Source organism: Liolophura sinensis, chromosome 1 (genome assembly GCF_032854445.1).
Source record: "Liolophura sinensis isolate JHLJ2023 chromosome 1, CUHK_Ljap_v2, whole genome shotgun sequence".
NCBI lineage: Eukaryota > Metazoa > Mollusca > Polyplacophora > Chitonida > Chitonidae > Liolophura > Liolophura sinensis.
The window spans coordinates 44,048,174-44,061,067 of NC_088295.1; the positions used below are offsets into that span (position 1 = coordinate 44,048,174).

Below are 12,894 nucleotides of genomic sequence, written 5' to 3' on the forward strand. Positions count from 1 at the left end.
ATCGCGCGAGAAAACGTACAGGCATTCTTGCCTTTGGTCTTGTTATATGACTAAAGCTCGTCTCAGAAAGGGACAAGACTTTGTTCATTACCATTTGGAATGCGGTAATTAGCATATAGTTAATAAACATTTTTATTCGATTTAAGATGCGATTATTAAGGACTATATTATAAAGAACGTTAGATTTCAAAAAAGTGTAAGACACGAATTTATCTGTTATAAAGTAAATGTTGGGAGATCTTTCCTACATGCAGTATTTCTCCACCAAAATGACTCTAAAAAATAACCGACAAAAAAAAATTAGACACAATGTTGTGAACGTTTTTAAAAGAAACTATTTTACAGAATGTTTATAACAGGCAAATACGTGGAAATGATCTCGGGATATTCATATCTATATAGGATTTATATTTTTCGTCATAGGTCCATAGCAAAATAATGTTTTATAGCAAGACTGATGTAAATGCGCTCTTTAGTACGTAACATGTACAAGTCATGCATTCGGGAAATGAACACAAGCATGATGGACTGTTCTTGTAGGGCCATTGTTAAGTCTTGTGAAAATCTGAAACACGAAGCCTGACACGAAAAGACAATCCCCACAAACGGACCTGTTTCAACCATAGGCACGTCCTCTTAACTTAGAACACATTTCAGTAAATTCAAAGTGTGAACGTCAACAAGCATGTGAATAGGATGTATACATATAAACTAGTTCTACATCAAACAACAATAAGTTTGCATTTGTAGTAGAGTCACACACAGACATTGTAGGTCTACCGGTGGATCTACGTCATGCTTAGTTGACTGGTGTGAATGTACACCTTCCGTGGTATAGGCCTACTTACTTACAAAGTACAAGTAAAGTCAGCCCACGCGTGTTTCACTTACAGGCGTAAACACCTATTATTGTGGTACTAAAAACAGCATATTGATGGCAAAATATATATGCATTATTCAAACGTCTAAAGCCTCTTCCACCGATGGTTACGATCTGATGATCACCTGAATAAACGCCCTGAATTCTCACGAGTCGACATACATACATGTGTCTGTTAGAGTAACGGGGTTTATACCTATATAGGCATGGTTTAGTCCCACATGTATATAGAATAACTGAAGTATCACAAATTAAGTTGTAATTTAGCTGTTTTAGCTCAATTTTCCCCCACTTTATTGTCTTTCCAGCTCGGGTATCCATCAATAAAGGATACAGGTCGCGATTTTACAAAGGTAATTCAGCTAAAACCCTCTATATCAGTCTGGAATATAATGTAATGTAATGCTTTTGAGTACGAGTCTTTACGAGTGCCTCCAAGCCTGAACTGTAATAGTGAATTAAAAAAACTTGGCCCGTTAGAACAGCCATGGTTCGCGGCTTCCTTGTATGTGTCTTATGTAGTTGAAATAGCGGTATTTCGAAGATCATTAGTGATTTTAACTTTACTAACTGACCACGCCTTTATCATTATATCACGTCTTCACCTAATATCGCTAGTATAATAGCTTGAAAATGAACCCACGTAAACCGTATCTTGCTACGGGCCAAAATAGTCAGTAAGATGTCAGTCTCTGATAAGCAGTCAAATGGAGTGCCCTACCTGAAACCCTTTATGCCACGCTTCTCTTATGTGCCCGAGGTTTGAGGAATAATTTGTTGATTGAGTTAGCACGGCTTCATAAAGAACAGCGGACGTCTGCGTATACAGTATAAAGCTCGGCGTGATAGTATATAGCACTTGTTCTGATACTGTTCTACAGATACAATTGTCTACTGTATTCCTCGAGGCTATAAAAAAAACAATCAACCGTATGTACTAAATGCTTTTCACATCTTTTTTATCTTCGACTACGTATGTCTACATTTTATTCGATGTTTTCAGATTATAATATTAATCATAATTCGATTACACATACACATTCCCAAAGAAAAAGCGAAAACAATATGCGGGCAGGACTTCGTTTGACATTTTTCATCCAAATGCTCAACCCTATTTGGGCCTTTAGTCAAGAACGTTAGTGTTCTGTCAATATTTAACCACTGCTTATAGAGAAAAGTCTGCAATACTATAAACGCGAAAGAGCCAATGTTTCGAACAAAATATATATGAAACCTTTTAATCAAAAGTTCTCTACGGTACCAGTGGTTCTAACATTAACATTGGCTCTGTTTAAAAACCATAGCTTTATGATACCATGCTTGAACCTTTATGTTACATATGTGATATATATTGGGCGTATTGTTATAAGGAAACAATATACATGTATGTACCATTCATGAAGAATGCTAACTTGTTTATTCCTTGTGTTAAAATCCTTCATTTATTCGTCAGCCTTCACTACAACGGTGATTGGCTCTTAATTACTGAAGGTATCCCTCGGGTTTAATCTAGATTTGTGTACAGTGTGTATTTAGACTAAGTCTGATATTTAAGGGCACAAGTTGGCACCGATCGATTGCACAATATTAATTACCAGTGATATCCTGTGCATTGAAAATAAAGCATTCATGCAGAAGCTGAAAACTTGCAGATAAAAAATGCCATCGATCGTTCTTCGTCTCCCTCCTCACCCCCTAGTAACGCTCCGTCGCCTAGGCAACGCGTCTAATAATTATGGAGTTTGGCAAGCTGATATACCAACGTAACTGGAAGACACATGTATTCTCGTACAATCAACATGCAGATATGATATACTCAGACTTAGAACACAAATGGTGGAAATCAGATCAAACTTGGTTTAATTGCTGATGCATGGAAATCTCAATTGCGTGGCATACAAAAAAATCAACATAGGATGCTGTAGACTATACACATATACTAATAATAATACATAAAGATAAAATTTGTCAAAAGTTCCACGAAAAAAAAAAACCAATAACAAAACAAACAGAGAAAAACACATCAACGACAATGAAAATAGCTCTATATCTATGGAGGGAAAGCACTAATGTCTCTGAGTTTCTATATCTACATTCTGGGTTAAACTGTGACACCAGTGAGACAAAACATATGGCGTATCAATTTGATCAACAAAAGGTTTATAATTATAAAACATGTTAAATAAATAAGTAACCAGAGAGAGCAGAGGCTATATGTATCTATAGTTATCTATGTTAAATACAGGTGTATGAATTATATACAAGTCAAGCAATTGAATACACCGTCAGAAAAGATGGCTTTATATGTGGTTGTTCTCAATACAAGATCCATTCTTTTTTATACATACTGAACAAATCTTTCTATAGAACATAGTAAATTCCATAAATAGTTTGTTCTAACGGATTCGTTTTAGAACAAAGTGGAAAAGGTGCAACGCGCACTAGGAACCTTCAACTATTTCTTTAGGTGAAGCATACATGCATGTAAATTTACAAGAACCCTTTATTCTGAAGGTGTATAGGCCTATAGCACCGCTCCGATGGGCAGATATTCTGCTCGATGCAGACAGAAAACAGTATATACATAGTTGTATAGGTATGTATACCGGTATAAGTGATAGAGTGAGATAAATATACAACTCATTTCCGCCCCTGAAATGTCACCCGTGTTACACATCTGTGATAATGGTGTGCATATATGTATACCTACTGAAGCGGTTCTATTCTAGGGCCCTGCCCCAAACCTGTCTAGCCGCAGGTATTGCGCATGCCTATTAATTCGGGAATGTTATACAGCGTGTCAAGACAATTATAAAGTGGTCAAAAAGGAAACAATCTTCTCACCCCGTGTAATGGACGAATTACCAAACGTAATTTACCCAACCCTGAATTTGTCGACTAACCTTAACTTATAATATAAATGTTGCCGTATTAGCGTACCTGTAATTGGTGTATTTTCAACAAAACCGGATCTGAGACGAGACTGGGTCTTTTAATATATAAGGTAAACAACGATGTTTTTTTCCTCCCTCAATAAATACAGGTAAGATTACAGAGGGAGAAATGGGAAATGGTTTACATGCATAGCTTAAAAAACACGCACACCCCATTTGCTCTTCTACTAAACCTTGATAGCGGCAGTTCTCATACAGGGCGAACAAAATTCTGCATCCCAGATTCTTTGATCTTTTGTTTAGATGGGAGAGAGACAATTATATATAAAGTGCGATTAACTTTTACATATTCACTGAAGTAAAATAATAGTTTTTGAGAGCAAATTTGAATTCAGAATAAATTTTCTTTTAATTAAAATGTTATTTAAATAAGCGCAGGAACAAATATATAATAATTTTTGGTAAGCCAGATTATTGGATGATATTCTCCCAAACGGATACAAGACCAGGACAGCAGAAATGTTCCAAAACAAGTACCGATATTATCTTTAAAGATTAACATAGTTAACCATGTACATGTTAAACATCTTAAATTGTAAAATTCGCGAATTTAGGGTCAAACAGCGCTGACAGTTTATACCATGCAGATCTCGCCTTTCCATGCATGCCATATGTATGTATTATACTCGAACTGCAACATCTATAACAACTGTGAATACTTTCATTCTAGGTCACCGCTATGCACCTGGCTCAAAAGATCTATGACGTTGAACTATGAATAATATTAAAAGGATGATTCACCAAGTTACATCCTTACCTTGAAAATGGACGAAATAAATTGTATTTATATGTACAAAAATCTGGATAAATGTACACGCAGTACATCATTGACTTCCATCTTATTTGCATATCTGCATATGACAAAGTGATATCGAATCGCCAATGATTGGACACAAAAATAAGACTATCGCCGATTATTCTATGATATAATATTTACAATTTAGCATCAGTTGACTGAGAAATATATCCTCCATGTAGATCCATGCGTATACACCCCGTTATCATATTAACACGACATTGTTCTGACACTGAACAAAATGCCCTTCGTAGATCGTGTTTTTGCTGAAGTGCATATACAGGCAATGAGACCATCTTTACAGCAGAGATTCGACAATCTTACAAGCTGAGATAACTTATCCGTGTAGCTCCCAAATTTTCAGATTTGTCAGTTCAATTTATATACACATCGGAATAAAACGCAAAAATGTCTAAGCTTTATACGCTTATATACACTTAGCAAAGATATATCTGACTGGAAACGATGCATATAATTCACTTCAATATTTTATAAAGCTATGCTCAAGCCCCAGTCATTTGTTCCTTTTTAACTCGCTTTGCATAGCATCATTCTACTGGTATGTTCTAGTCTGAGTGTGTCACACAACTGTACATTCAGAAATTATACACCCACCTCCTCCAATGAACATATAAAAGGAACGGAATAAAATATACAGTCTTTATGGTGATAACATGTATAGCTTTGGCAAGAAAATAGTGTCCTCGCATTTATATATCACATCATAAAAGCCTGATGAAGTATATAACAAAGTATTTTCAATCACATTCAAGTGCTTCTGATCAAGTTCAAACACATCCATACCTGTCCACACAGTTTTCTTTGAGTGTAAGTCAAGTTCGTCCAGTTCCGTTAATTCGAAGGCACCATCAACCTGAAATAATCCTTGCCAACACCCTGACACACTATTTGTCCACAGAGAACGCATAACTTGCGTCCACTTATCTCCTCTGCTGCAAATGCTTTCGAAAGCATGTTGTCACACATATTGGGCATTCTTTTTCATTACGCACACAAAAAAGAAAAACCTTGACGATTCTCTCGGAATGAGTGCGCCCGTATAGTTTTGTGCATATAAAAGTCCTTCAAATCCATATTTTTCATAAACGTAGATATTTTCCAATGATCCTGGTACCAACAACATAATTAAACCATAATCCTGCAACAGGCTATAACGTTGTATTAAACTATGATGTGTCTGACTAGCCCATCCGTCGAATGGATAGCCCTTAAAGCCATTGAACAAAAACGAAACTTGTCCCCCCAATTCCACAAACTGAAAACAACATTTCCTGCATTGGAGGGCATTTTTTAAACTCAGTAATCCGTGGAATCCGTTCCTAATACATATATGTATAAACTGATATTAAAATAATGCACCACACTGCCTTTTCTTTGGAACCATAGATAACAAGAAAATGCCTTGGACAAGCTGGGATAGGGTAATACATACTGATGATGGAATCGCGAATTTTGCATCTGGCCTGTAGGTATAATCCTCTTTGAATAAAGAAGAGGGCAAACAGCACCTTGGAAGCCAGATCTGAATTTCAGATCTCTTATGAATTCTGTTAGCGGTCATACGGTGTGCTCACCAAATTTCCGTTTTGCCCTGAATTCCGTTTTCACCAGATTTCCGTTTTCAACGTTGGATCATCATCTAAGTCGATGTTGCTGGATTCCTTGATATGATACAGCCTTCCGTTGTCGTTAATCTGTCGCGTTACCTGCTTGATCAACGTGTTCTCTTGTTGACCCACCATTTTCTGGATACGTTCAGCGGTGTAATTGAAATCAAACAGATCAGCGCGATTCTTCACCGATATGGTGTGATCGACTTCGATCATATTTTTCCCTTGCATGCAAACGGTTGGCGCCGACTTTTTCACGATCAGCTTTCCGACTTCCGCCAGGCAGAGCTGAGCGTTGGCGTCCTCGGGAGGGATCCCGTTGCCATTGGTGAGTTCTGGAAACTGTTGACTCTTCCTCAAGCTCTTGTACGTACACGGAACGCAGATGGACGAAGAATTGACCTTACTGTAGAAGGTAGTGACCACATCTCCCATCCACAACCTGTAGTAATGTCCGTTCAGATTGTCCGGCCTCTTGTGGACAACGGATAATTTGTTCAGCTCTTGGAGAACTTTGAGGTTGCCATGGTCTTCCTCGCACACGTCACACGGTATAGATGTGTACGTCATTCCAATAGTTGCCGTTTGAACGCTGTCCTCCTTCATTCGCCGTAACGTCGACGGCCGATCAATACCTCGGAATTTCTTCACGATCTCATCGAAGTTCGTCACAAGCATCGTGTTGTTGTTGTCTTCCTCGCCACCACTCACGCCATATTCCATAGAAGGGGCGTCGTACTGAGTCGTCGTTCCACAGATGGGACATGTCACTACGTTGTCCCTGACGTTTTTCCTCAGGCAATGGTGACACAGGACGTGTTTACAGGGGAAAATGTCCGGGGCTTTGGAAACTTCGAGAGTTCGTTTGTATTCCGTTTCGTGGTTGGATCTTGGCGTAAGAGGATAATGTCCTAAGTTTCTGGCAATAGGGGATTTGGCCAGATTATCGTCGGCGTCCGTGTCGTTGGGCAGGCATAACGTAAGATCCCTCGGTCTGTAGTGGTTATAGGCGTAAGGTAACTCCATGTTGATGGCGGAGCGGCACTAGGGAGGACCCGACTGAACCTGTGTACAGTGAAATGGGCGATGTGTCACCTACAGATTACAACATCAGCGCCGGGTTCTATTGGCCACATGCCATTCGTCCACGACACACCTATAGGCCGGTCTGAATTCACAGCTGTTGTTCAGTATATATAGTTCAGTCCCTCACGATCGATAGAAGCCGCGCTAATATTCATGAGAACACATAGACGTCTCAGTGTAAGCCATTATCTCGTTCATTTCATACAAAAGTGAGCTCAGCGGTACAGGTGAATTCCTGGTCTGTTTTTCTTTTTTCTTTTTTTTTTCAGTACACCTATTACATCTGTGTGCCTCTAGCCGGTCGTGGCTATATAAAAATCCCTCGAGCCAGGTCCCAACTGAAGTCGCAAAACGGATGTGAAAATAAGTTTACGTTGATACCGGGCTTTGGCTTGAGGTCAAATACAGTATAGGTGTGCACAGCGAATCGGTAATAGCTGAACTGACAGGCAGCGTCAATGTCAGGACTCTTCGGGTCACACAAGGCCGTATTACCAGCCTACTGTCTCTTTATGTAGGCTGGCTACCTGGTGAAGCTTGAAGCACAGTCGCTATCTCCACTTCACACATCACTCCCTCTGTAGAAAGTTATAGCGTACGGCGGGAAGAAGGGTTGACCTAAAAATATACAGACGATAAATACATCATTTATTATTCTCAAAGGCCGAACGTAATCACATGTTACCCAACGGATGTCGTATATTAAGTCGAATAATACTGCGTTGGTCTGAGGGTTTACGATCGAAATTGTGCATAAAGCATGGAGCAGGTAACACATGCATGTAAATACAGGACCTCTATATATGTATGGAGGTGTCACCATGATCTTATTACAGCACAACCAATAACCGTGATGTGAATATCATAAAATATTCATGCATTGATATATGGTTATATAATACGGACTACTTACTTCACGGGGTATAAAAAGTTATACCGTAGAAATTTTTATTGGTTTAGTGCTTAGTGTATTTCACCTAAAGTAAAGTCTTCTGCAGGTAGCGCATTTTGCTTCATTCTGATTAGAGGCCCCCACCCCTCCTTTGTTTTTTTGGTTGTATTGTTGGTGCAATTTGATTCAGTTCTTACCAGTGAAACTTATGCGTTCGGATTTAAAAAAAAATCATTTTAATGCCTTTATACATTTTACAGGCCAAACATTAGGTGAAATATAGTATACCGTGGTTTGCAACAATACACCTTATAAATCGGCGCATGTATACAGATGACACCTTATATATACATGTTTCCTGATGATATAAATCTAAGCACACATAACGTGTGGCTGGGGAGTGTCGATTGACTTAATATGCAGGTCAAAATCAATCTGAGTAACATATGATGGACATATAGACAAACGACAAATTTAGACTTCATTACATATCGTCTTCTTAACTGATGTTTCCAAGATGTCCATGAAAAAAGGAACACTTATTGTTTTTTCTTTTTTCATTCTTTCTTTTTTGTAAGAATATATATACACTTAAAGTAATACTTCGAACATTTATCAGTGTCGCCACTTTGTTTGATTTACACTCTCGCCACGATATGGCTGAAAGTTTGCTGATGTGGCGTTAAGCCATCATCATTCATTTCTTACACTCAAAAAAAAATCTGTTAATTTTAACAGAAAGTTTGTCGTCTAACTGATGCTAGAATGTATTCTGTTATTATAACAAAATATTGTGTCATATTCAACATTTTGTTACTCTAATAGAATCGCTATGTTGGATTAAACACCTACATTAATGCAATAATCTGCAGTAAAAACAGCATACATTCTAGCACCACTTAAACGACAGACTTTCTGATAATATTAACATTATTTTTTTCAACGGACGAGGATTATAACTTGTTTTAACATGTGCGTGCAGAAAATGTGCGTCCCAGTAATGTCTTTGTGCGCTTAAATCAAATGATAATCATGCAAACTACATACTCAATGAACGTGATTCTGACACTATAAACTGCTGTTTGCCAAAAGCTCTGCTTTCATGGACGTTAAATCTTGCACGTATATATAAATTTAGGAACAATGCTTTATAAACGTCTTAGGTAGGTCTACATGATAGAGATGACCCAGGTAAGATCGTCTATCAAGCTATACAGTATAAAGTATACATTGTCTCCAGTCAGTAACGTATATTCATGTATATACTGTTTCTTTGTCGCCCAATTACTGGTTCCCTCGTATTCATATTAAGTACGCCAGAGCGTATTGGGTTAAGTACATCTTACAGAATTTCGGTTTTTATAGATTTGCTCCGGATTTGTATGGTACTGTACCACTTTACATCACCTATATGCATACTCATCGGCCCACAATAACCCATGGTACTTCTTCAGTCTGATTATATCGCGACTATTATTGTGCAGAATGACGTGTTTTTTTTCTCTCTCTCAAAAGTTTGGAATTTCTCAATTAATTAACCCATCTATTTTTGTCCTGAGAGCGGCGTGTCTGTATTGGGTATAACTTACTTTCATACACGAAAAGGTTGGGAAATACTACATAATGAACCTATAAATACAGCTGTTATTACGAAGCCCTACATATAGCATACCGCGCCCTCAAGATTACTCGCATCCAGTTACATACAAATGCCTGATTATTTCCCCGGTTTAGGCTTTGAGCTCTGTGACAAAGAGAGAATATGTCATGATTTTAATGTACTGAATGCACTATACACTAGCTTTTTACTATATAAATGCGTTTTGTACTCAAAAATACCTCTGCAATTAAATGTGGTGCAGCGAATATTTAAGTTTAATTTAACTTTAATTTATACAATACTTATCAGTCTCTTTATAACAGATCGCAAATAGATTTTTTGCCACAATTGAACTGAATATATCAAGTTGGCCCATCAAAGCTGAAGTTATATACAATGGTGAACAGTTACTGATGTATACCTACATATATCTGTACGTACAAAATACAAAATTTTAATATATCTCGTATAACCCTAAAACCATATACATGATACGGAATAGTTAATTATGCTGTACATGCAGACATTTCATACAAAAGAAAAGTAGAACATTTAATGACGTTTAAATTCACAATTATAAGTTAGCTAACGACTATAAAGTGCAGCACGTAGCAACAAAATAACATGCTGATTGCCATTTCTGTGTCCAGGACAGAAACTGATGATATAAAAGTGGGGTGCGGCAACAGGCTCGAGCCTATCGGTGCACTGGTTGCCTCTTAAATGCCTTTATTCCGTGTGTAAGTATACCGTGCAATTAACTGTCCACGTGAGCTGCTGGTAAAATCCGAATTGACGCATGAATTTTACGATGCTATACAACACATCCACTGGATAAGGTGAAATCAATATCTTTACCTGTGTGTGTGCCGCTATGCAGGTAATCTACACAAGATGGCTGATGGTATTAGTAGGAATAGGGCTATCTCTTCTTATAGATCAGCTATAACTGTACCTATAGTATGCGTCTGTATAAAGCATAGTTTTCAGGCAGAGGCAAACTGCAACGCTATCTCGCATGTATATTTAACACTGTAAATACCCCATGCAGCGTACACAGTGCCATGGATACACCATCAGGTAGACCCTTAATTAGCTATATGTATGGCAATGTCTGGATGTAATAAAGCTTGCAGTCTACATAAATGCACTTTGCAGACAGATCTTAAACTATAACGAGAAATACATGCTTAAGTATACTGAACATGCATGCGTCTCATTTACAGACGTGATGTGCACGACTGAGCGAAGGAGTCCATACACGTAATGCGTTTATGCGTACCATGAGATGATATACATCTGAAAGCCTAATAAATTTTTTATTCCGGGACTGTGATTTTCGATAATTGTTATCACATACGTGATTTTTTTTATATTGAGAGGCATGTGGGAATTCTAACATACACGAGATGTTACACTCAAAAATTAATCTGTTAATCTTAAAAGAAAGCCTGTTATCTGAGATGCTATATAGAATGTATTGTTATTGCAGCAGATTGTTCTGTTAAATATAACACATATATTTTATTAATTCAACATAAAGATTCTATGAGACTAACTAGGAGCACTGCTCTATACATACAAATAATCTTGGTAGGCCGAATACTGTTCGCCATATTCAGATGGTGTATATATACGAGTACATCAATATACGTGCTAACCCCATTTCTGCTGGCTCATGTGTATTAAATCTATCTTAAATACATATGTTTATATTATGTAAATATATTTTATTTGATTAGAGCTGTACGATATCAGGCATGTACAATGTAAAGCTAATAACAAGAGGCCACGGGGATGGGATCTTCCACAACTTTACTCCTCCCCATTCATGTATACGGGTATACAAATCTTTCCAGAATTATAGTTAACCTATAGAGGAAAGATTCCTTCTATAAAAAGATGTAAACTTTAAACACCTTTCAGGCATATATTAATATTAAGGAAGGAAGAGAGAGAGAGAGAGAGAGAGAGAGAGAGAGAGAGAGAGAGAGAGAGAGAGAGAGAGAGCTCTATATACTCTGGAATGCAGATCCTCTGAATTTTAATACACGAAAGCTATTTAATCTCGACGACCATCTTTAAATTAAATAGCCTTTTGTACACGCAGATTAAATTTCAAACGCTAATTGCAACATACATACAGTATATAGGCTTATACCTAAGTACCGGTAAGTCAAGTGAACATCATGCATCTTATACCAGGGTAAGTCTATATATACATCAGACTCACAATGGCTTACCTTTGCGAGTGTCCCGTACAGGTAAAACTGCTTAGCAGAACTAATGAAACGAGACAAAGTCTGACCTCTGTGTCCCCATCAGGTGTGGGGGTGGATAAGAGATAATCTGTATATATAGATTCTTGACAGCTGGTCACAATGGATACTATAATTACCGGATAGGTATGGCTCCGAATGCTCCCACGGGACTTTCAGTTCTGAGGCAGTACGTATGTATACTATTGACAGAGAGCCAAAGGTGCGTGGCCAGGCGCGCTAAAAGCACCGTAATGAGACTGCCCGGTGTTAACTTAGAATGACTTGACACAAACTTCTGACGTTCAAAACTGTGGTGTGGATCACGACCTTACCTTTTAAACACACACGCGAGTTAACCTGGTACACGAGTTAAAACACAAGTCCTCCCCAAATCATGTCATCCACTCGGCCTTTCAGTATGTACGACTGAGGGCTTTACAGCCGTCTGTACTTATGATTAAGGACAGCCTCAACGTTAACATCTATACCTGTGCGCTTTTGTGTTAATAATGAACGGAACCACCTTGACGGTTCTCACCGACAAGATACGCTTCGCTAATTTTGATGGCGCGCGGGAAAAGAAACGTTCGGGCCGATGAGTGCAGGCTGGCAAATCTAGACCGGTGTTGTTGTCACCTTGGACAAAGTCTACTTCATAGCGTTCTTTCAAACACGGAACAGTTATAAACCTTGTTGCGTAATGAACTGTGAAACTCGTGAATGCAGTCCATATGGAAACTTCGTGTTTTGCTGTTTATGGGTAATAATGTTTTTCAAAATATGCAATAGCGCAC

The 12,894-nt window shown here is 38.1% G+C and overlaps 1 protein-coding gene across 2 annotated transcripts; it reads right to left on the reverse strand.

The window, feature by feature from the left end:
* Positions 1 to 4,221: 4,221 nt before the first annotated feature.
* Positions 4,222 to 12,555, reverse strand: LOC135477914 (uncharacterized). Of its 2 annotated transcripts, none has more exons than XM_064758145.1 (2): positions 12,433 to 12,555; positions 4,222 to 7,965 (listed from the first exon to the last, which is right to left on the reverse strand). In XM_064758145.1, exon 2 carries the CDS (start codon positions 7,285 to 7,287, stop codon positions 6,256 to 6,258), a length of 1,032 nt encoding a protein of 343 aa, XP_064614215.1. In that variant the 5' UTR covers positions 7,288 to 7,965; positions 12,433 to 12,555; the 3' UTR covers positions 4,222 to 6,255. The 2 variants fall into 2 exon arrangements, with proteins under 2 accessions (XP_064614215.1, XP_064614207.1); XM_064758137.1 differs by having other exon boundaries at positions 12,083 to 12,553.
* Between the last annotated feature and the right edge of the window lie 339 nt (positions 12,556 to 12,894).

What these genes read in the sequence shown, in the direction of transcription:
- LOC135477914 (XM_064758145.1), bottom strand. Translation starts at nt 7,287, where the DNA reads ATGGAGTTACCTTACGCCTATAACCACTACAGACCGAGGGATCTTACG.